General features: G+C 34.4%; 1 protein-coding gene and 1 non-coding gene across 5 annotated transcripts in view; both read left to right on the top strand.

Annotated features, from left to right (window-relative positions):
* The window catches only part of RBBP6 (RB binding protein 6, ubiquitin ligase), a 31,191-nt gene extending 6,403 nt beyond the window's left edge, over positions 1-24,788 (top strand). The window contains exons 3-19 of one of the 4 annotated variants that reach the window (XM_063099142.1): positions 2,143-2,179; positions 6,637-6,681; positions 8,735-8,823; positions 8,938-9,034; positions 9,436-9,575; positions 11,441-11,554; positions 12,489-12,661; positions 14,331-14,434; positions 14,538-14,875; positions 15,825-15,921; positions 16,017-16,095; positions 16,211-16,265; positions 17,692-17,760; positions 19,138-19,500; positions 19,793-19,894; positions 20,745-22,499; positions 22,843-24,788. In XM_063099142.1, coding sequence (XP_062955212.1) covers positions 2,143-2,179; positions 6,637-6,681; positions 8,735-8,823; positions 8,938-9,034; positions 9,436-9,575; positions 11,441-11,554; positions 12,489-12,661; positions 14,331-14,434; positions 14,538-14,875; positions 15,825-15,921; positions 16,017-16,095; positions 16,211-16,265; positions 17,692-17,760; positions 19,138-19,500; positions 19,793-19,894; positions 20,745-22,499; positions 22,843-24,415 — 5,230 coding nt within the window. In that variant the 3' untranslated portion in view covers positions 24,416-24,788. The remainder of the gene's footprint in view (positions 1-2,142; positions 2,180-6,636; positions 6,682-8,734; positions 8,824-8,937; positions 9,035-9,435; positions 9,576-11,440; positions 11,555-12,488; positions 12,662-14,330; positions 14,435-14,537; positions 14,876-15,824; positions 15,922-16,016; positions 16,096-16,210; positions 16,266-17,691; positions 17,761-19,137; positions 19,501-19,792; positions 19,895-20,744; positions 22,500-22,842) is intronic. The other 3 variants (XM_063099144.1, XM_063099143.1, XM_063099145.1) reach the window with 3 other exon arrangements.
* On the top strand, positions 977-1,050 carry TRNAT-AGU (transfer RNA threonine (anticodon AGU)). The gene has a single exon. It is a non-coding gene; the product is annotated as a tRNA-Thr (tRNA).
* Positions 24,789-25,146: the final 358 nt, after the last annotated feature.

The following is a 25,146-nucleotide window of genomic DNA, read 5'->3' as shown; positions in this document are numbered from 1 at the left end:
GGCTTAGGTTTGACTCCGTTCACTCTTTCATACCAGTTGTGTGACTTAAAATCTCTGTGCCTCACATTCCTCAAAAATAAAATAGGGATGTGAGTACATAACTCACAGAGGGGTATAAGAATAAATAAAGAGTACCTGGCACATGGCACATTATTGGAGTAAGAACACAGCAGTCTCTCAAGACTAGTCTAGAACTTATATTCAATAAAAGGGCAGGATTAAAACTTTTTATCCTTAGCTTTCTCTGCTTTCTTACAATTTTAATAGTGATAACTATAATTTGTGAAAAGGGCAGCAACTTGGACTTAGAAGTTAGGTAGGTTTGTTTGAAATTTCGGCAAATCCTTCTTTGGGTCAGTGAAAAATTGTTGAATTTGCCAGTCTTGGAATGTGTTCTTGGAATTGAGGTAAAGTCATTTCTTGGAGCTTACCTTATGTGGGCAAGTATTCATTCAAAATTTTTTTTCATTAATTTGTTGTAAAGTTACATCCTATATCTTAACATTTAGAGGTCCTTTTGTGTAATATCTTTTGTATAGCAACAACTTTAAAAAACCGAATACTTCTTTTGTTGTTGTCATACATAGTGGTATGAGGTTTTAGCTTTAAATGGTTTTAAGAATTATAAATTACAAGGAGTATTAATTCCTACAGTCTAGTGAGAAATTATACTCTATCAACTGCTTTTTTTGATAGCAAACATTTAGTTTCTTTGTATTTTTTGATATTCAGAAACTTTTGGGAAAAGAATTGTTTGAAGTACATGGTAAAATAAGTTGCCTCTTACACAGAATTTCATGTCAATTTACGATACTTAGGATTTTGTTTGTAATAAATTTGCCTCATAAAATTCCTGAATTTGTTGAGCAGATACTAGAAAATGAAAGCTCAATTTTTTAATCTAAAGACTTCCAAATCATGATGCTATCTAACAATTCTCTATAGTCAAGATACCATAAACTTAAAACTAAGGACTGGCTGGTTAGCTCAGTTGGTTAGAGCATGGTGCCAGTAACACCAAGGTCCAAGGTTCGATCCCTGTACCAGCCAGCTGCCAAAAAAACCACACTAAAACTAAGCATTTAAAGGCTATATTTAGCAACTCGACCCCTATCTTCTTTCCTGTGTGGACTAAAGATATTTCTTTTTGGATTTGTTTGTATGTTCTTCAGGTTTTTATTTTTATATATATATATTTTGCAGCTGGCTGGTATGGGGATCCAAACCCACCCGTGACCTTAGGTTATAAGGCTGCACTCTAACCAACTGAGCCAACCTGTATGTTTTTTTAAGCATCAAATTGTTTAATTCTACATAACCATTTAATGTAGATTTTTTTGGTGTTGCTGTTTTTAGCTAAATTTCTCTTCAGATTATGTTGCGTTTTCCTGTGAGTTAAACTTTCTTCAGTCCTTGGTCATTGTTTTGAGACATTTTTTTTTTTTTTTTTTTTTTTTTTAAAAGATGACCGGTAAGGGGATCTCAACCCTTGGCTTGGTGTTGTCAGCACCACGCTCAGCCAGTGAGCAAACCAGCCATCCCTATATAGGATCCGAACCCGTGGCCTTGGTGTTATCAGCACCGCACTCTCCCGAGTGAGCCACAGGCCGGCCCTGTTTTGAGACATTTTAAAAATGAAAATACCTGTTAGCCTGTCTTTTTGGATTCGAAAATTAGTTTTTGGAGCACAGCAATTTCTCGGGGATCTAAATCTTAAATGTTAACACTAGTAGTCTTGCTTTAAGAAAACCTGATATGTGGAAATTTATATCTGTACCTCTTCACAAGCTGGGGAATGATACGATTTAATTTTTTAGTCTATTAAGAATAAAACACAAAGTTTCTAAACATAACACAATCCCCATACTACCTTTCAGAAAACATTTAAGTGCTAAGATACACTTATTTTAGAATTCCCCAGTATGGCATTCTTTTATTAAACCACAAATGTACTTTGAACTATTCAAAGGTGGTAAAAGTTAATCAAAGTAGTTTATTCCTTACTTCAGAAATTGGCTGTTTTTAGATTTTTGTACCAAAGGAAAATTGTGTTCCTAAAAATGTATGATTGCAGATATATATTAAGATTTAGCACAAAAATTTATAAATAGCTAATGTTTTGTTTTTCTTTTGTTTTTTTAGAAGTCGAACTGAACCGATGATGGGAACTACAAAAGCAGTATGTAAAAACACAATCTCACACTTTTTCTACACATTACTTTTACGTTTATAATGTAGCTGTGAAGTAAATCATTTTAGAACTTAATATCCAACTGATCATAGTACGTATTGTAAATAAAATGTATTTTGATGACAGCTTAGTTGAATATGGATAAATGTGGCATAATTTGCACACTTATTTTGTAGAAATGGGTAATTTGTGCCCATAACACTGTTTCATATTAAATATGATAGCATTCTCCCTGTATGACACTGTGTTGTACAGTTAATGTATGATCCTTTTTAGATCGTGTAGGTTTTACACTAATGAACATGATAACATGTTCTACATCTGTCTGTCTATAGTTAGTATTTTGTATGTATGTACAGGCTGTTGTGTGCTTTTTGTTTTCTTGCAATAAAAAGATGTTTGGAGTGTATATTTTGCCATTTTCACGTTGTATCACTTAGTTTTTGTTAGTTTTTTTTCTTTTCTGCCTGATTGATGGCTTTCAAAAATGCATTAGCAACATGCAAAGTTTGTATTAAAGTTTGATGTTTTCTCCAATTTCAAACACATCATAGAAAAGAGCTTTCCAGAGACCACTGATGCAACTTTATTATTTAGTCTTGCTTTATTTGGCAATTTTGAGCTCCTATCATTTGTTTATATATATACTATAAAGTGAAACCTGAAATTGGTTCCTGCATGGGTATATAAATGTCTCAGTGATTTTACAAATTAAGCATATTGTTTTCAGAATTTAATAGGAGGTCTTCCATTTCTATCTAGTCTGCTCAAAGGTCCAAATTAAAATATTTCCCTCTTCTCATTAAATACTAAAATGCTGCATTAATTGTAGACTGAGAGCTGCAGCTTATCAAAGGTCACTCCCCTTAACCAGGATAACATCTTCATTTTTGTAACAACAGATTAACCTTAAATGTAACACCATTTTGACTTTGAGTTCTTAAGTAAAAAGGTAGCAGCATTCCTGAATTGTGAGGTGAAACGTCTGTTTCAGAACACAGGTCTGAGGTTGGATTCTGTAAAGTTGATGGTTCTCTAAACATTTTACTGCTCAGGCTTGATATTGTACACAGTGCAAGATGTCTGATATCTTCATTTAAAATTCAAGGGTATCACTTGCTATTTCACTTTATACTTTTAAAAATACTACTGATCTTTGTGTATGAGGCATTTCACTAACCTTGGATTATTGAATCTTAAACATGATAACGTAGAATATCTGAACTTTGGACTTGTTCTCTAGAATATATGGCCTTTAGTTCTTGTGAAACTAAATATAGTGATTCAAAGATCAAAAGTCTTAGTGTTTGGGGTTTTTTTCCCCCTTTTTTTGGATATAACCGGTTTCTGGGGGGTTTTTTGTTTGTTTTTGGGGGCTTTTTTTTTTTTTTTTTTTTTTTTAAAGCGTAATGCTGTAAAAACTGTCCAAGTTTCTGTTTTGCTGGTGATTGGTTTAAAACTGATTTTTATGTATCCAAATGCTAGCACTAATTAGATTGACTATCCTGGTGACTGTAGTAGTTAATGTAATACGTTTTGTATAAAATACATTTTATATAGTATTTAAACTAATTCAGATGAAGTTTTATTTCTTGAAAACAATTATTTCCTTTTTGTTTATTAGCATGTGTATAAACACAAATCACATGTTCATAAATAAAGTTAACATTCTTTTAGCCTTGTGTGTTCCCTGGCATGTCTGTATTACCTTTATAAGAAGCTGTTTATTCTAAGCCTATACAGGTTTCTCTTTTTCTTTTCTTTTTTTTAATACTTTAAAAGTGGTTTTAATTTTTAGGTAGAATTATCTGAAATGGAGACGTTAGATAACTTGTTATCCCCATCACTTATTTGCTTGGGGTACGTTTACTGAAATTTAGGATGAGAAAGAATATATTCATCAAGTGTAGTTATTGCCCATCTTAGAAGACTTAAGAATCACGTGGATTGTACACATTCACAAAAAGAAAGTAAATAGAGGCACTAAACCCAATTTTTTATTCTGATAAGTAAAAGTAAATATATGTACATTTTTGGTAATTTAAGCCAATTCTATTCAAGGATGACTCTGTCCATGATCCCCAGCCTTGTTTTATTTAGTCATTCTTCCATGTTAGTACTCCAAAGCTGGATGTTCTTGCTAACTAAACATCAGAATTACATTTTGTAGGATCTTTTAATTTCAAGCAAGTAAAATTGGCATAAAAAATTGTAGGTCACTCCCAGAAACAAGACCCTAATTAGATGCAGGGAGATGGGTTAATTTTAACATCTACATTGTGCTTTGCTCAGTTCTGTGAAGACTTTCTTTTACATTAAAAAGGCAGGATTTTTTGGTTTGGTTTTTGTTTTTGTTTTTTCCATTAGTTTCCTCTCGTAGTATCTTATTGACAGTCACTATTTTTATTGATGTTTAGTACATATAAATTCCTAATCATTTTTAAACCACTCTTTGTCAACATTTTTACTCATTTCTTAACACCTTGCTATATGTAGAAAACAAAACTGGCCGCCTTTCTAAATTTGTGGTAAATTCTTTTTTGTGAGTTGTGAGGTATTTAGGTAATATAATGATTATTTGGTGGGGAAAAAAGTGATTTAGATGCAGTTGCACATCTGAAACCACTTTCAACTCAATAAATATATGATACTAATAATATGTTTGCAGAATACTAAAAAGACAAGAAAGCCCAGAATAAGAACAAAAAAACAGCTATATAATAAGCATTAGGAGTAGGAAGATTTTTTTTAATGTTAGTTTTTCAGTTTCAGTGGTAAGAAAGTTAATATAACTGACTGTTTTCTTTTTAAGGAAATCATTAGTATTTATATTCTAGAAAGTAATGAGCTATTTTTAAAGGCTCTTAGTTTCATTGATGAGAAACACAGTATAGATGATAGCTGACAGCAAATTTGTTCAGTCCTTGTTACTTAAATTCACATAATTCCAGCTTGATGTAAAATATAACCCTCTTTAAAATAGGTTGAGCAGGTCAGAATTTATTTTGGATAAGAATAGGATATTTATGTACTTTTTCATTTCTTTTTCTACTTACCCCTTGAGATTAGTTCTTTAAGGAAAAAATACCTCAAAGCTGGGCAGGAGTGGGAACCCGTTGGTGGATTATGTGGTTATGCATTAGAAGTGTGGGATTAGTGCGTTGTAAACTCTTTACAGTCCCTCAACGTGGAGCAAAGAAATTTTTGTCTAAATAAACATCCCAGTAAAAATATGTAATAATATCTACTAAATTAACTTTTAAAACCCAAGATATTTGTAAGGTATATTTTAAATTTAGCCAACATTATTTTTATTTACATTTATCGAATCCGTACTGTAGTGGGCACTGGCTAAGAACTTCTATTGAAACTGGTTACATTTCTATTTGCGGCTCTTAAGTCATGCTGCTTCTATTTTAGTACTCTTAGTTCTCTGGAATACTTGAAAAATACCCCACGAAAACTTTTTTCTTTGATCCAGACATCTTACTACATTCTCTACATTTTAAACAAGAGTTCTGACCAATAATGCATGAGAAATTTATTTCATGTTGAATAAGCAATCCACTTACTACGTAGGAAGCTGTAGGGAAATCATATCTTCAGAGTTACTTTGCTAAAGGGTTTAAAAAAAAAAAATAAATAAAATAAAATTTCAGGGGATCAAAGAATGAAAAAATTTGTTTAAATGTTACATTTTAAAATACATTTTTAAAAGCCCTCTTATAGCCTTTATATCCTCTGTTTGATTAAATTAACTTTCCTTTCTCCAGATATTAGAATCCATAATCATATGTGACAGCTCTGTTTGCCCTTTTCCCAGGGTGCCTTTGTTTTCCTTTTTTTCGCTGAATATCTTTGCCCTGATAAAGCTGTGGTTTGTTTGGCAGAAGCTATTTGTTACTCTTTGTATGGGAGAATAAACAAACTTACTCAGACTGAGCACTACATGCTCAAAAAAGAAAAAAAAGTGGCAATTATGTGGGGCTGTTATTTATTAAAAGCAATTATCCGAACCATTAAAGAGCTGCGTGTTTTTACAGTGTTGTATAATGGCATTGTGGGAAAATTAGAAAGATTTCTTATTCTCTCTCCCAGTGTACATTTTCTTGAGCATTATCACATTTAGAGACCATTGAGAAACATGGGACTCTTAATTTAGTATTCAGTCACCACTCTGAACAGATTTTCTGTGTGATGTACTTTTCTTTACCCCGTTTTTTCATTGTAATTGAGTCTCCCCTCAACTGATAACCTTTATAACTGTGTGTGAAATACGTAGAGAAGGATGAAGGAGGTTGAGCTACACTTTCAGGCTTAAAACAAAATAACATTCTTTAGAAAATGCCCGATATTTGAACATTAAGTGTCAGTAGGGGCTAAATGATCACTTTCAGATGTTTTCAGTGTGGAACTTGAATGTGTGTTTAATTTTTTGTGAACAGATTGATGACTCTTCTGCGTCTATTTCTCTGGCCCAGCTTACAAAGGTATATATATATATTCTTGAAAATATGTCTTTTTCTAACATCATATTTTTTTATGTGGAACAATTTTTTAAGAGGGGTTGGGGAGGAATTATTTTACAGAAGCATTGTACATATTATTTACTATCCTGTAAAGAGTAGTGGCCATTTTGAGAAGATAGGGGAGTACTTTGTCAGCTTCAGCATAATGGTGGCGTATTGTTCATCTTCAAGACAGAAGAAACACATGAAGCTACACTTAATCATTTTTTTCTCTCATACATTTTAATTATGCATTGGAAACTAACAAAGTTCCGGAGGAATTACCCGGTTTTGGCTGTAAATTATGTGGACTTTCTTTAAGCAGCCAAAATGGAAGATTTCCTTTACATGGACGATTATGCGGTTATTTCTTGAATATTTGAATTTATCCCACAAAGGTCAATATTTTAAATGTGATACAATTGTTTCTTTATGCTATAGACTTGTAGTCTGTCTGCATTAGGAAAAGTATTAAACAACCTAATTTGTTTGAACACAGACTACATGAATTGTGTATAAAGCTGTTTGCAGGAATATACCAATGTGTATGTTTGGCAGAGGGGCAGATTGTTACCTCCTGAAATCATTGTATATGCCATGTTTTGCGATAAGATTGCTTGCATTTTCTGCTCAATAATGTGTATCTTTTGTTTGGGAAAGCACTAGTGATGTATTACTTTTTAAAACAATACATTTAACTTACAAATTGTGCCTTTAAAAAACAAAAAAAGAATAGGCAGACTTTTGAGGGCCAAGAGGGAAATTGTCCAGTTTTCCAAAAATCTTTTCCCTGCCATCAGAAATGTGAAACCAAATTTAGCAACCAAGATTAATGAAAAGATGGATTTTCCATTAGTGCTGTCCCTATCTTGTCCATGACTTTGTTATAGGTTGTGTCCTTTTCCCCTAGAATGTATCCCCCCAAAATGTCCTAGTCACAAATAATTGCTTTTTTAACTCCTGTTCTGGGAAAACTAAGCATTAAAATTGATTCTTAAAACGTAAAGTGGACTAAAACCATCCTATTTTATAATTTTCTAATGCAAAGTGATTTAGCATAGAGTTAACATCTTTAGCAGTTTGTTTTTATTCTTATGTACTGTAAGGACCATATTTGAGTTTTGGTCTATTCCTAACATTGTTTCTTTGAGGGGAGGAGTTGGGGAGGTTTGGGGAATTTTTTTTATTTTTATTTTTTTACTTTTAACTATTTGTAAAATAACGTTTGGGTTCAAACAAATTAGTTGTTAAACATCTGTAATTCAGTTTTCTGTAAATGTTGCTATTGTTTTAAGCTCTGTTAATGTTAAGCATTTTTTGTATATAAAATTACAATAAAATGTTAAAACTGGTTGCTTGTTTTGTGGATGAATGTAAAGATAAAACCCGAGTGGCTGATATGAGTGCTAGATGTCTGAAGATTCAAGTTATGAGAAATCACTCCCTTAGACCCTGCTTATATCTAGATTATTGTATATAATGCCTTAAAGATAAAGTTCATAAAATTTATCTGGAGAGTTAAATTTAAAATTATGAATGCTCAATGCACATCCTTTACACTTAATTTGAAACTGACACCACTACCTAAAGCACCTTCTGACTTCTGATACGTGCAGCATAAAATATTTGGTTATTCTACCCTCACCCCTACCTCCAAGTTTTAAGTATAAATTATAATCTTAATGCTGTGACACTTGAATTATTTTTAATGTTTGAAAACATCAAGTGTTTCTCTTCTAACTCAATTTCAGTCTTCACCTCTTAAAGGAGTAGTATGCAAATCTTAACATAAGGTACAAACAGGGTCTAAGGTTTGAGTGCCCCCAGAAAGACTTTCTTCAGCCTTGCAGACACCCAAACATCATGTAATGACCTAAGGAATTCCCAGTGCTTCTTTCAGGTTATACATGTAAATAGCTGTTTTTGTGCAAGGTTAGTTAGATACTGCTCTTTACAGGATGAGTGGTGTTGTCTTTGGCTGTGTGGTCTTAAATGTGTTTCTAATGTGTGTGTCAAATAATTACCTGTTAAACAGACTGCCAATCTGGCTGAAGCCAATGCTTCTGAAGAAGATAAAATTAAAGCAATGATGTCGCAATCTGGCCATGAATACGACCCAATCAAGTAAGTTCATATATTCTTTATACTAATAGGAAGTTTGGGTGTGGGCTTTGCCCCCAATAAAAAGCATTATTTTTTAAAAGTCCTTGTATACATGTAATTTTTTTTTCCTTTCAGTTACATGAAGAAACCTCTAGGTCCACCACCTCCATCTTATACCTGTTTCCGTTGTGGTAAACCTGGACATTATATAAAGAATTGCCCAACAAATGGGGTAAGTACAAAACAGAAACTATGGTGCACCTTATTTTTCTTAGAATTATTTCTTAGCCATCCTGTTCTTTCTTGGTAAATATTGTCTTCTCTATTACTATGGCAAATGAGTACAGCCTCTGGATCCTAATTTGTCATGCTTCAAGTCTTTGGTTCTGCCACTTAATAGCTGAGTGAGCTTGGGCAAGTTACTCGATCTCCCCAGGCCTGTTTTTTTCTTCTCTGAATGGAAATAGTAGTTACCTCACATGGCAGCTGTGAGAATTAAATGAGATTATATATGTGAAGTACCTCAAATAAGTAATTAGTAAGCACTGCATAATGTTAGCTAGTATTATTAAATAAAGATAACTGCTCTTTTTTCTCTTCCTCCTGTCTCCTCTCCCTTTTCCTTCTCAATAGGATAAGAACTTTGAATCTGGTCCTAGGATTAAAAAGAGCACTGGAATTCCTAGAAGTTTTATGATGGAAGTGAAAGATCCTAACATGAAAGGTGCAATGCTTACCAACACTGGAAAATATGCGATACCAACTATAGATGCGTAAGTACGCAAATAGGTGTGGCCTGTGGTGACTACCTTCAATCCCGGGTTATAGTGTTTTAATGTTGGGCTTGTAGTTAAGCAACTTAGATTCCTAAGAACTTTGTTTGCTGAGATTGTTAGTCTCCACATGTTGCATTTCCATGTTAAGAATGAGAAGCTGCAGTCTGCTCCATTTAAAGCAAATTTAAAATGGATTTGGGGATTTTTGTTATCAGTGAGTGCCACTTCCTTTGTAGTCCTCTAATTTTTTCTTTTTCTGTCATTCCCTGCTTTCTTCCTCATTCACATACATACTCCTACATAATCTTATTATATATACTCTTTGCATTTTTTGAGTAAACAAAACAGATATAGTCATTTTGAGAGAAAAGAGGCTTAATAATAAAACTGCTGCAAGATATTGAGGCAAATTTAAATGCTATGCATAAATGAAATACCAAGGTATCTTGAATAAGCTCAGGTATACTGTGTGAGTCTTAAGATTCTTTTTTTTTTTTTTTTTTTTTTTAAAGATGACCGGTGAGGGGATCTTAACCCTTGACTTGGTGTTGTCAGCACCATACTCACCCAGTGAGCTAACCGGCCATCCCTATATGGGATCCAAACCCGTGGCCTTGGTGTTATCAGCACCACACTCTCCCGAGTGAGCCACAGGCCGGCCCGAGTCTTAAGATTCTAAAGTAGGATTTATTTTATAAGCCATTAGTTCAGATCAACTGCAGCCCTATAAAACAGCTTAATGCTTATTTTTAATGTGTTTTCAGATTTTATTTTATGAGCCAATATTTAATAAAATGTACAGACATGAAAATCTAGTGGCATGATTCAACTAGATAACTTCCTATTTTATCTGCTCTTATTAGTATAATTAATTACCATTTTGATGACCTTCAGCCATTGTGAACTTGCATAATATACAACACAATGTTAACTATTCCATTGGACTGTGGTTCTCTTACTTTATTGTGCATAACGATCTACAGAAGTATCTTAAAAGATCCTGGGTGCTGTGCCCTTTACCCCCAGTTTTTGATTTAGAGATTGTGTGATAAGCCCCTGATTTTGCATTTTTAACAAGTCTTCCAGGAGATTATAAAGTTAGAGGATTCTCAGGACATAACTTTGAGAAACATCAATTTAGAAATTAGGTGTCCATGTTCTCAATGACAAAAAAAATTAAAGACTATATAAGAACACAGTTCTCCTCAGCTTAATGCTATAAATATTGCTGAAGTATAATGTAGTGAGCAGGTGGGGAAGATGAAAACAGCTGTGCTGTGGAATGAAATTGAAAGATTCAGTGGTTTTGAATATGTTCTTTAGTAAATACATTGTTTTAGTTCACAGATAAGAATTGTTTTCCTAAAATCCCTACCCTGCTCACTTCCTCAACTTCACCCCCATCTATTTTTTATCAGTCGCCATCCTGTGTTTTTGTGGTTCATCTTAGAGCAGTCTGTTGTTATGCTGTTTCTAATTCAGAGACGTTTCGTAGATGATTCTAAACAACTTTAGGTTGAAATGTATGATTTTTACAGACACAGTTTAAGAGCAGACCGCTTCGTCTATGTTATGTCAAAGTTTTTAGAGAATAGAAATTTGTGTTGGAAAAATTAACATCACCTGTGAATCCTAACTAATAATTAACTTCATTGCTTTTGAATGCTGAAATACAAAAGCCCATATGTGCCAAACACACAGCAAATACTGGGGAAAGATGGGAGCCCAAATATTTTAAATGAAACTTTCATCCTCTCCACTAACACCACTGATAAACAACTCAGACTCTTCTTCTGTTTCTTTTTCTATCCTCTGTTCTTCTCTTTTTTTTTTTTTTTTTTTTTTTTCTCTCTTTTGGGCAGTGGGAGACTCCTCTTTCACAAATTGGGAACAATGGGGCATAAGCAAATTGATACTTATTTCTGGAATCGTGGTGATGTCTATGGAGCAACTGCAACACAAATAACACACCTAAGGTACCCTACTCCGTACAGCTGAGATTCTTTCATTTTCAGCATTAAGATAAACACACTCTGTTCCTAAATGAAATAGAAAGGATATCTGTAGGAATTCCTGTTTTACAAATTTGCCTGAATACAGAGAAGGTGGGGGTATGAAAGCAGTGGTGACAAGTCTGAGAATAGCTTTTCTTGTTTGTTTCTTGTTTTTTAATATATTTAATGCCCAACATTTCTACAGAATGCATTTGTACAGAAAAGCTGGACCCAGAATGTCTAATGAGATGTTACTTAATATTTTGTAACATATTCTGATCATTTAAGTCATTAATATTTCTTAATTGACTATAAATAGATTAATCTCTTTTAAAATACTAATTATAAGTAGATCATTAGTTTTGAAGTCTCATTCTATTAATTATTTGTGCAGTGATGGCATATATTTCCCTTGAACTGTCTTGTCTTAATTGCATAATGTCAGTACTAATTTTAGTTTCCAATCTTGTTGCATTTACTCTAATACCTTCACAGGTTTGGGGTACTGTTTGAATATGGAGAGGGAAATTTTTTTTTTTTTTTCCCCCCTTAAAAACTGATAGGACAGACAAAGTTGTGATTAGAGTTTAAATTTTGTCTGTGCCACTTAGAACTTTATGGCACTGAAAATGTTGCTTTACCTCTCTGGCCCTCAGTTCTTAGAGTTATGGATTCTATGATTCTTTTAGCTGTTTTTATAGCATTTCTTTGTTTCTTTTTGTTATACCTGTTGAGGATTTTGTTTCATTTCTTTTTGTTGTTTAGGGGAAAGGTGTATATAACTTATTTTGGAAGATATTATGCTTGTCTAAATTAATTTAACATCTTATATGTTCCCATGATGTTTTAGTAGAACATGTAGCATGTATACTTTGCCTTCTTAACGATGTTAAAATGCTAAAAACTTCTTTTACAGGGAAGCATATGCAATTGGGAAGAAAGAAAAACCTCCCTTCTTACCAGAGGAACCATCTTCTTCTTCAGAAGAAGATGATCCTATCCCAGATGAATTGTTATGTCTCATCTGCAAAGATATTATGACTGATGCCGTTGTCATTCCCTGCTGTGGAAATAGTTATTGTGATGAATGTAAGAAATGCCGAACATTGGAAGATGTGTATTTTAGAATATTTATATTTACTTGGAAAGGCTATTACCAACGTTGTGTGTTTTAATAATAAAATATGAAGTGTTGATAGTGTTGATCAATGAGCATTCAGTAATGAGAAGTCTGTTTTTGTTGCTACAACTTTTTTATTTGTAGCCTCTTTGTCCTTTTAAGTGTTAGAATTGACCACTTCCTTTACCTTCATCAGGATTACTATACTGAGGTTTTTTAAAACACTGGATTTTTATTTCCTGTATATTTTAAATGGTTTACAGAATTTTTAAAACCCGTTGGGCCTTAGATAATTCTGGAATTTTAATTTTTTTTTTTTAGTGGCTGGCTGGTATAGGGATCTGAACCCTTGACCTTGGTATTAATACTGCACTGTAACCAACTGCACTAACTGGCCAGCCCTGGAAATATTTTTAAGTGATAACTAAATTCCTTTCTTGGATCGTGAATAATAGCTTACTCTAAAATTCCTAAGTTTAAGTAAGACCTGCTTCCTGTAAACATATTACCCAACATTTGCCATGTGGTCATGATTTTTTTTTTTAAATCACTTTTATTAGCACTTAGTTTTTCCCTGACACTTATCCTAAGTTCATCCCTTCTTAGAAGAAATTGGTGTTATCTGAAAACTGCGCTGCTCAATTATGCTCTAGCCTTTTTCATTTTTAAAGATAGTTTTGGAATATAAATCTTTATTTTTGGTCCTCTTCAGTGAAACCAAGGTCAAGAAGAGGTCATTTAAGACTTATTTCAGAGTATCTCTTAGATTCAACAAACGACTTACTATTACTGGATTTTTACTACACTGAAGCATAACTGGTGAATCAGTGATTTAGTGTTGCCTCATATCTGCTGTGCTGTAGGTGTCTCATTTTCTTGCCTGAAGAATCTTGTTTTTTTATTTTTTATTTATTTATTTATTTATTTATTTATTTATTTATTTATTTATTTATTTTTTGTCCTTTTCGTGACCGGCACTCAGCCAGTGAGTGCACCGGCCAGTTCTATATAGGATCCGAACCCGCGGCGGGAGCGTCGCAGCGCTCCCAGCACCGCACTCTACCAAGTGCGCCACGGGCTCGGCCCGAGAATCTTGTTTTTTTAAAATGTCCTTTTTTTATGATTTTTTTAAAAAATCATAAGTTAGCTATGTACAGTTTTTTCCTCTTATTTTTTTTCCCCCTGTAATATTCCAATTACTAGCTAAGAATAGTATTTGGGAAAGAATGCTTTTCTCTCAAACATGTGTTTAAATGTGCTTATGACTTCTCTTTTTTTAAAAAAAAAGATGACCAGTAAGGGGATCTTAACCCTTAACTTGGTGTTGTCAGCACCACACTCTCCCAAGTGAACGAACCGGCCATCCCTATATAGGGATCTGAACTCATGGCCTTGGTGTTATCAGCACCACACTCTCCCAAGTGAGCCACGGGCCAGCCCCTTATGACTTCTCTTTTTAATGTAGCATCGGTCATAGAAAAAAATTAGAGCAGAAAAGTGCCAAGAGATTTTACTTATATTTCTTAATCTAAGAAATAATTAGTGCCATATACTGAACAGATGTAGGCCATCTTCTTAATTCATCCTAACTTAGTTTTGCTATGCTTTTATTAATATTTAAAATCTTATCATGCATAGGTATAAGAACAGCTCTGCTGGAATCAGATGACCATACCTGTCCAACATGTCATCAGAATGATGTCTCTCCTGATGCTTTAATTGCCAATAAATTCTTAAGACAGGTATCTTTGTGTTCCATTTATGAAAAAATTTTTTTAGTATTTTCACTGATTTAACTACGAATACTACACTACATTTTTCTGTATTTTTTGTTGATATCTGTAGGCTGTTAATAATTTCAAAAATGAAACTGGTTATACAAAAAGACTACGAAAACAGTTACCTCCACCACCACCCCCAATACCACCTCCGAGACCACTCATTCAGCGAAATCTACAGCCTCTGATGAGATCTCCAATATCAAGACAACAAGATCCTCTGATGATTCCATTGACATCTTCCTCTACTCACCCAACTCCCTCTTTGTCTTCATTAACTTCTAATCAATCTTCCTTGGCCCCTCCTGTGCCTGGAAATCCATCTTCATCCCCAGCTCCTGTACCTGATATAACTGCAACAGTATCCATATCAGTGCATTCAGAAAAATCAGATGGACCTTTCCGGTAAGTCTATATATTTCTCTGTTAGGGAACAAATGAAGTCAACGATGTGGGATGACTTCTAAGAAATGACTTAGTCTCAGTGGAAGAAGAGTCAAACGAAGGTGATTCATTTGGCAATAGATGATTGAGCATCCCAAGGTTAAATATTACACAAGTTGCCAATAACCCCTATTAAAAGTTGAATCCTATTAAAAGTTGAATCACATACCATAACAGCTCTGCAGTTCAGAGACAGAAGAATTCACTCGTCATAATGATGTTATTAGAAAAGAGTAAATTCAAGCATGCTAAGAACAATTCAGATAGGTCAAGAATAGGGGATGAAACACCAGTAGAGGTAGAGAAGGTCAGGAATAATAATTGTTTTGGAGCATAATTATGTAGGAGAATAGTGAAAGCTCACTTAACTCTTACCACTTTAGAAATGAAAGGGACCTTTGATCATGTAGTCTAATGGCTCATAAATTCTTTAAAAAAAAAAACATGAACTTTTAAAAAATAGATGTTAGGGGCCTGTTTCAGATGTATTGAAGCAAAATCTTTAGAGTGGGACCTTACATGTATATTTAAGAAATCCCACTTATCTAGTTTAGCCACTTATTTGGTTGATAGTAGGAATAAGGCTCAGAAGAGTTCAGTGGCTTACCCAGGATTACCCCTTTAGTGGTATAGCTAGAACTAAAACTTACTCCTAATCCTGTGTTCTTTTTGTCCTTGTGTAGTCTACACTTTGATTCTCTTCATTTTTTTAAAGTTTTACTATCCTTACAACCAATTTTTATCGTGTAGTGCTTCTTTTTACTTTTCCCTCCAAAGGTTGTCCTTTCTCTTTCTCAAACGTTTTCATCGTCTTTGACTTAGGTATTAGATAAACAGAGTTAGCAACAAGCTGTTATTTTTGCTTCTATCCATTTCTGGTGACTTTTTAATGTATGATATTATTTTCTAGGGACTCTGATAATAAAATACTGCCAGCTGCAGCCCTTGCGTCAGAGCACTCAAAGGGAACCTCCTCAATTGCAATTACTGCTCTTATGGAAGAGAAGGTAAATTTTATTGGCTTTATATTAGGGGTTGTTTTACCGTGGAGTATTTTTGTTAGTTTTTAACTATTCCTGTTTATTTGTGGTTGTTCCTACAGGGTTACCAGGTGCCTGTACTTGGAACCCCTTCTTTACTTGGACAGTCATTATTGCATGGACAGTTGATCCCCACAACTGGTAAGTAAAAATCATTTTAATTTAGACCTTTTTTTAAAAAAAATATTTTTTTTCATTTTGTTTAATGTGCAATTTCATATTTACTTATTGTTTTTGTTTATTTTTTGTTTCTAAGGTCCAGTAAGAATAAATACTGCTCGCCCAGGTGGTGGTCGACCAGGCTGGGAACAGTAAGTTTATGTTTAAAATAATCCTCAGTGATTAATTGCTTTGGAACTAGATAATGGAAACTACAAACTAGGCAGTGTGATGCTGAATGCTTTTATTGTAAACTCTTTCATATGTCAGATTAACAGTTTTTATGTAAAACATCACAAATTCAAGCTTATATGAAGAATTATTTCCTTAGAATGAGTGATTCTTGTCTAAAATAGTAAAAGACAAACCTTATAAGTTCTTTTCTACTTTTATGTGTAACAAATGGAGATTTTTATACGACCTCAGTTAATAACTAGATAAGAATTACTCAAACTTATTTTAAATATGGAATCAGTTATTTTCCTAATATGTTAAACTTTTTCCTATTCTTAATTTGGATGATGATAATTTGATTTGAGTAAAAAAATACATATTAAGATTAAAGTGTACCAAACGGGCTGACCGATTAGTTCAGTTGGTTAGAGCTATCATCAGGGTCCAGGCTCAGTCCCTGTACTGGCCAGGCACCCCTACTTCTCCCCTCTCCCCCCCCGACACAGATTTTTCATTTGGAATAGAGTCTATGTCAGTAAAATCATGGGCTGTCTGGATAGCTCAGCTGGTTAGAGCATAGACTTATAACACCAAGGTCAAGAGTTCAGATCACCACACCAGCCAGCCACCAAAAAATAATAATAATAACCAAATCTTATTGCATATCGAAATCCAAAGGATATGAATTTTTTGTCCTAAAATGCAAAGAACTTTGATCTTCTTTGTGGGATGTTTTATGGCACTAAAAATCAGTAGATTTGTTTAACATCTTTCTATTTGTACAATCATTTCTGTTTATATAATTTTAAGACTGACATTCTAAAATTTTGATCTTTTTGTTTGAAAGATAAAGCAAATTACTTGTAGAGAAAGTATATTAAATGAGAGACTAACAGAATGTATCAGTAGAAAGAATATGGGATTTGGAGACAGGCGGACCTGGGTTTGAATCCCTGCTCTTCCATTTATTAGCTGCACGACCGTGGCATGTGGTTTTATTCCTCAGCTTCCCTTTCCTTATTTGTAGAATTGGAATGATACTACCTACCTTAACATGTAAATGCCTGCATAGTGCCTTGCAGATTAAAGGGCTCTTTTCCTTTTCTATGACAATAAGTTAGTTCACAGAGCAATTTACAGAGTGCTAATTAAAGTATTTTACAGAAAATATTATTTATTGAGGTTTAATTACTGTTATAGTTAATCAGAAAAACAGTTGATTTTAAATAAATATAATATTTGCTCAGATCTCCTCTATCTGGAGTTAGTTTAAGAATCAGGGAGAAGGAAAATGTTTTCAGAATAGTTAAAATAGATGTCTTAAAGTCCACCCACTGAAAGATATCATGTATTATACCCATGAAGAAAAACTCAAGCCTATTTTATCTTTTTTCCCCCATGTAGTTCCAACAAGCTTGGATATCTGGTTTCTCCACCACAGCAAATTAGAAGGGGGGAGAGGAGCTGCTACAGGTAGGCCTGCTAAAAATGTTGGAAAACAATATTGACACACTGAAAAGTATAGTACAAAGAAATTAAAGCACAGCAGTGGCAGGAGGAAGGGGGATCATTTGGTTTGTATTTCTCACAAGTCCTCAGTAGTAATCCTTAAGAGGCCTAGAAAATAATGTATTACATTTAGTATTTTAAATTATTGTTTCTAAGGCTTCATCTTTTATATTCCTTCCCTGTGATTACTTTCTTCCGATCAGCACACAGCAGAATCTTGGTTTGCATTTATTTTCTTGGAAGTAGAAGGAAGTTAAGGCCCAGACAATACTTAAAAGATATAAATTTAATTTAAGATGAAGGTTAACCAGCTCAACTCTCAAGTATGAAGAAGAATATCATTTATTTCTCTTCTAGACTTAATTGTCCAATCTTCTTCCACCTTCTCTTTTCCAAAAGAAGAGACAAAGAGATTGCCATGGGCTCTTGCCTTAGACAGGCATAAGCAATGTTAATCTAAGAAGTAAGCTATAGGTCTTACTGTCTAGGTCATAGTCACCACCAGGGTAAAGGGGCCTCCAAAACATTATAACAAGAGTATTAAGGGTATCTTCCAGTGCTCCACTGAGAATTGGTAAGCTTATAAAAGTTACTACTTAGTTACTGGGTCACATGTTAAAAGAAGGTAATATTTACTAATTCATGGCTCTCTGAAAAGAGACTTAAAATCTAACCCCCTACTGCTGCTGTCGTGTATCAGTTGCCTATAATTTAAAGAACCATTAGCTTAACAGAAGTAAACCTACTCTGTTTCTTTGAGGCACAGTTCAGAAACTAGCCAGCACTTTTATTTTTGTTTAGCCCTTTGAAAGAAAACATTGAGATTTTCGGTTGTTAATTACAGATGTAAAAACTAGTATGCTACTTTGTGTGGTCTTTATCTACTTTCTCCCTCAAAAAAGACCTACCTCCTTTTTGAATGAAGTGATTTTTCTTCATTTAAACTTTTTAGTCTTTGAAAGCATTTGGGGGGAGAAGTAGATCACAGCAGCATTAATCTGTCAGTTTCTTCAAAAGACAGCCTAGCAGTGAATATAACAGGTGATAATTAGTGGAGTGATAATCTGAACTTAACAAAAGAGAACTTTTAAATATAGTCTCCATTTAGGGAAAGTCTCATAAACGTATATCATCTCAGTCCCTGAGTGGCCTTAAAAATTAAGGTTTTGTGATAGAGTTACTTTTATAAATAAATGGTAGCAGTGTTTCTATACTAATTGAATAGTGAGTTCTATTCCATTGTTTATAAGTTTGAAAATAATTATGGGTAGAAAAGACAAGGTTACTTGTCTCAGATGACCTTAGTTTGAAGAAATAATATCTTGGAATTTATTTCTCCAGAAGTATAAACCGTGGGCGACACCACAGCGAAAGATCACAGAGGACTCAAGGCCCATCACTACCAGCAACTCCAGTCTTTGTGCCTGTTCCACCACCTCCTTTGTATCCACCTCCTACCCATACACTTCCTCTCCCTCCAGGTGTTCCTCCCCCACAGTTTTCTCCTCAGTTTCCTCCTGGCCAACCACCACCTGCTGGGTATAGTGTCCCTCCTCCAGGGTTTCCTCCAGCTCCTGCCAATTTATCAACACCTTGGGTATCATCAGGAGTGCAGACTGCTCATTCAAATACCATCCCGACAACACAAGCACCACCTTTGTCCAGGGAAGAATTCTATAGAGAGCAACGACGACTAAAAGAAGAGTAAGTATTTTATTTTGAAGTTATACACTTTTTTCATTTTCTAATATTAACATTAAATAGTAGGTATCTTTGGAAACATTTCCAGTGTTTTTACTTAGTATGAGAAAATTCACCTAAAATTTAAACCAAAGCCATACAAGCAACTTCCTCAGGGATTCCTAGTTATTTATAGTTTTAAAGTGGAAAACTAATGACAATTTCATTCATTTCATTCATGATCTAATTACATTTGTCTTGTTAGTTTTCTTAAATGGTTTTTGTTAACTTTCACTCTTTAACTTTATTTTACTAGGGAAAAGAAAAAGTCCAAGCTAGATGAGTTTACAAATGATTTTGCTAAGGAATTGATGGAATACAAAAAGATTCAAAAGGAGCGTAGGCGCTCATTTTCCAGGTTAGTGTTTTGTAAGCCTTCACAACAGAATTACAAATGGGACTTTGAATATCCAGGGATTAGCTATGGATATAAATAACATTGCACTTATGGAATTTTTCTGATTCGGTCTAGGTTTATAAAAATGGAGATGTAGCTTATTTCCCAATATCTGTTTATTGAAATAATGTCTCAATGTAAATTCTATTATGTAGAAATAGCAGTTATGGGGATTAAATTACCCTTGTCCCTTGAAGTTATTTATAGTGTGAAATAATTGGGAAATGTTTATGGAAGGAAAGAAGTAGGGGAATAGCCAAAGACATTTCTGAGAACTTACCATAAGGCTACAGCTTTTTGCTGGAACATTAACCTGTGTAATTGTGAAGTAGTGGTAGAATATAAATTGCTTTATTGATAGAAAAACTGAATTATAAAAATTCCCTGGAAGTTTGTTTAAAAGACTTAATTTTTTAGCCTTAAGCTTGAAATGTGGTTTCTTTTAAACCTAGACTATTGGACAGCTTAGGACAAATAAATGGACTTCTATCTAAATAATCAGATAGGAAGTGAAATTTAAGTGTAATTGGCGTTTTGTTTAATGTTAATTAGCTCATATAACTCACGGTACATTAATGCACTCCACTCTAATTGTGAAGATTTCACTTTTATTTTATAACAAATGATTGCTCTGATTTGTGTATTTTATTTCATTCCAGTAGAGGTCACTGTGCCTCTTTAATCATCTAAGATGAAACTTGGTGTAAAGAAAGATGAAACCGTGAGGAGAAAATGCTAGTTATCTGAGAGTCTATATTTTATTTTGTATATATTTCTCAACTATCAACTATTGTTTTGTTTTTGCTTTTAGGTCTAAATCTCCCTATAGTGGCTCATCATACTCAAGAAGTTCATATACTTATTCTAAATCAAGATCTGGTTCAACACGCTCACGCTCTTATTCTCGATCATTCAGCCGTTCACATTCTCGTTCCTATTCACGATCACCTCCATACCCTAGAAGAGGCAGAGGCAAGAGCCGCAATTACCGCTCAAGGTCTAGATCTCATGGATATCATCGATCTAGGTCAAGGTCACCCCCTTATAGACGCTATCATTCACGATCAAGATCTCCTCAGGCATTCAGGGGACAGTCTCCCAATAAACGTAATGTACCTCAAGGGGAAACAGAACGTGAATATTTTAATAGATACAGAGAAGTTCCACCACCTTATGACATGAAAGCTTATTATGGGAGAAATGTAGACTTTAGAGACCCATTTGAAAAAGAGCATTACCGAGAATGGGAGAGAAAATATAGAGAATGGTATGAAAAATATTATAAAGGTTATGCTGCTGGAGCACAGCCTAGACCCTCAGCAAATAGAGAGAACTTTTCTCCAGAGAGATTTTTACCACTTAACATCAGGAATTCTCCCTTCACAAGAGGCCGTAGAGAAGATTATGTTGGTGGACAAGGTCATAGAAGTCGAAACATAGGTGGTGGCAACTATCCGGAAAAGCTTTCAGTAAGAGACAGTCATAATCAGAAGGATAATGCAAAGGCAAAAGAGAAGGAGAGTGAAAATGCACCAGGAGATAGTAAAGGAAATAAGCATAAGAAACATAGAAAAAGAAGAAAAGGGGAAGAAAGTGAAGGTTTCCCAAACCCAGAGTTATTGGAAACTTCTAGGAAATCAAGAGAGCCTACAGGTGTTGAAGAAAATAAAACAGATTCATTATTCGTTCTCCCAAGTAGAGATGATGCTACACCTGTTAGAGATGAGCCGATGGATGCAGAATCCATCACTTTTAAATCAGTGTCTGAAAAAGACAAGAGAGAAAAAGATAAACCAAAAGCAAAAGGTGACAAGACCAGACGGAAAAATGATGGGTCTGCCCTGTCCAAAAAAGAAAATGTTACAAAACCTGCTAAAGGACCCCAAGAAAAACTAGATGGAGAGCGTGAAAAATCTCCTCGATCTGAACCTCCGCTTAAAAAAGCCAAAGAGGAGACTCCAAAGATTGACAATGCTAAATCATCTTCCTCTCAGAAGGATGAAAAGATCATTGGAACCCCAAGAAAAGTTCACTCTAAATTAGCAAAAGAACACCAAGAGACAAAACCAGTCAAAGAGGAAAAAGTGAAGAAGGACTATTCTAAAGATGTCAAATCAGAAAAGCTAACTAATAAGGAAGAAAAGGCCAAGAAGCCTAATGAGAAAAATAAGTCACTTGATAGCAAGGGAGAAAAAAGAAAAAGAAAAACTGAAGAGAAAGGTGTAGATAAGGATTTTGAGTCCTCAATGAAAATCTCTAAGCTAGAAGTAACTGAAATAGTAAAACCATCCCCAAAGCGCAAAATGGAACCTGATATTGAAAAGATGGATAGGACCCCAGAGAAGGACAAAAATTCATCAGCAACTGCCCCAGCCAAAAAAATCAAGCTCAACAGAGAAACTGGGAAAAAAATTGGAAGTACAGAAAATGTATCTGGTACAAAAGAGCCCTCTGAAAAAATGGAGTCAGCATCTAGCAAAGTTAAGCAAGAAAAAGTCAAAGGAAAGGTCAGACGAAAAGTGACTGGAACTGAAGGATCCAGCTCAACTCTTGTGGATTATACCAGGTATCTGATTATGGGTGGGTGGGTGTGAATGTTTTGGTTTCCTTTTTTGTTCATGCTTGTACTTTTTGTGTTAATTAAGAACGTGCTGATCCTTGCGGCGGGTAGGCTGGTTTACTGTTTTGTTGTCTTTAAAGAAAGGAATTTTGAAAGGCAAAGTTGTAAGTAGATTTTGGGGGTGAACCATGTTTGTTTTTATACAATTATTCTTAAATCACGTGTATCTTTGTTAGAGCAGAATAATTTTGCCTTTTAAAGTTAAAAAGACATTTGTGTTTATCTTTATTAATGATCTATAGTTAATAATAAATTCTTCATTAATTAAAAATATTTTCATTCTTTTTAGTACAAGTTCAACTGGAGGCAGTCCTGTGAGGAAATCTGAAGAAAAAACAGATACAAAGCGAACTGTTATTAAAACTATGGAAGAATATAATAATGACAATACAGCTCCTGCTGAAGATGTTATTATTATGATTCAGGTTCCTCAATCCAAATGGGATAAAGATGACTTTGAATCTGAAGAAGAAGATGTTAAGTCCACACAGCCTATATCAAATGTAGGAAAACCTGCTAGTGTTATAAAAAATGTTGGTACTAAGTCATCAAATACAGTCAAGTATACTGACAAAGAAAGTGAACCATCAGAGAAAATTCAGAAATTCCCCAAAGAAGTGAGCCACGAAATAATACAGCATGAAGTCAAAAGTTCGAAAAACTCTGCATCTAATGAAAAAGGGAAAACCAAAGATCGAGATCATTCAGTGTTAGAAAAGGAAAACCCTGAAAAGAGGAAGAACAGCACTCAGCCAGAGAAAGATAGTAATTTGGACCGTCTGAATGAACAAGGAAATTATAAAAGTCTGTCTCAGTCTTCCAAAGAGACCAGAACTTCAGATAAGCATGATTCTGTCCGTGGTTCCTCAAATAAAGACTTTACTCCCAATAGAGACAAAAAAACTGACTATGACAACAGAGAGTATTCAACTTCCAAACGTAGAGATGAAAGGAATGAAGTAACAAGAAGAAAGGAGTCTCCTTCTCGGAATAAAGATTCTGCATCTGGACAGAAAAATAAGCCGAGGGAGGAGAGAGATTTGCCTAAAAAAGGAACAGGAGATTCCAAAAAAGGTAATTCTAGTCCCTCAAGAGATAAAAAGCCTCATGATCACAAAGCCACTTATGATACTAAACGCTCAAGTGAAGAGTCAAAATCTGTAGATAAAAATCCTTGTAAAGACCGTGAGAAGCATGTGTTAGAAGCAAGGAACAATAAAGAGTCAGGTGGCAATAAATTACTTTATATACTTAACCCACCAGACACACAGATTGAGAAGGAGCAAATTACTGGTCAAATTGACAAGAATGCTATCAAGCCTAAACCCCAGTTAAGTCATTCCTCTCGACTTTCCTCTGACTTAACTAGAGAAACTGATGAAGCTGCTTTTGAACCAGACTATAATGAAAGTGACAGTGAAAGTAATGTATCTATAAAAGAAGAGGAAACTTCAGGAAACATTTCTAAGGACCCAAAAGATAAAATGATGGAGAAAGCAAAAGAGAGCCTGGAGCCAGCAGCGGTCAGCCAGGTTGTGGGTGTAAGCAGGAGCCAGAGTCAGAGCAGTCCTAGTGTTAGTCCAAGCAGAAGTCATAGCCCTTCTGGAAGCCAGACCCGAAGCCACAGTAGCAGTGCCAGCTCAGCGGAAAGTCAGGACAGCAAGAAGAAGAAGAAAAAGAAAGAAAAGAAAAAGCACAAGAAACATAAAAAGCATAAGAAGCATAAGAAGCATGCAGGTACTGAAGTAGAATTGGAAAAAAGCCAAAAACACAAACACAAGAAAAAGAAGTCAAAGAAGAACAAAGATAAAGAAAAGGAGAAGGAGAAAGATGACCAAAAAGTGAAATCTGTCACTGTGTAAAAGGACAGATTTAAAAAATTGACTTAATTACTAAGTCATCTGTATTAAATTTTGTTATAATGTAAAGAGATTCAAGCCTTGTAAATAATGACATGGAAGACCCTGTGCTGCACTTAAAATATTGCTGCTTGATTATTTGATTTTTACATCAGAGCTTTATAACACAAACTTTTGTACAGAATTGTGAGTTGTGACCATGTAACATGAGAGGTTTTGCTAGGGCCTATTATTTTTAACCACCATTTAATTAGTTGGGGTGGAGTTTACTGTACTGTGAAATTTTCACATTTGGATTTTTTTAATTGCCTGGCAAAAGCTGGTATCAGTTCTGAAATATCAGCAGAATGATTTGCTGAATTCATTACAACCCCGTTATGTCACTTTTTGATTACAATAAAAGTTTTCAGTAAACTTTTCAAATGTTGCATATTTGCATTATTTAAAGAAAGTAGAGTCACGTCTTCCCCCTCCCATTTCCCTACTTTAAAAATTCTTTGAGCCTTTAGTATGAGTTGAATATACAAAATTTTAAAACTAAACACAAGATCCACTTTGCAGGTGGGTTGGTGTGGTAGGTGGCCAGAAATAAATCAGGATTAATTGGAGATGTGGTTGAATAAATCTAGGAGGGTCTTGAATGTAGTAGATGTTTGGACTTGTAAAATATTTGGATTTGAATCTTGATGAGGAATTGTGATTTGTTTATGGCCATGTATTTTAAAACCCTGATA

This window comes from Cynocephalus volans, chromosome 6 (assembly GCF_027409185.1).
Source record: "Cynocephalus volans isolate mCynVol1 chromosome 6, mCynVol1.pri, whole genome shotgun sequence".
In the NCBI taxonomy this organism is placed as follows: domain Eukaryota; kingdom Metazoa; phylum Chordata; class Mammalia; order Dermoptera; family Cynocephalidae; genus Cynocephalus; species Cynocephalus volans.
This window is presented reverse-complemented; position numbering and strand designations above follow the sequence as displayed.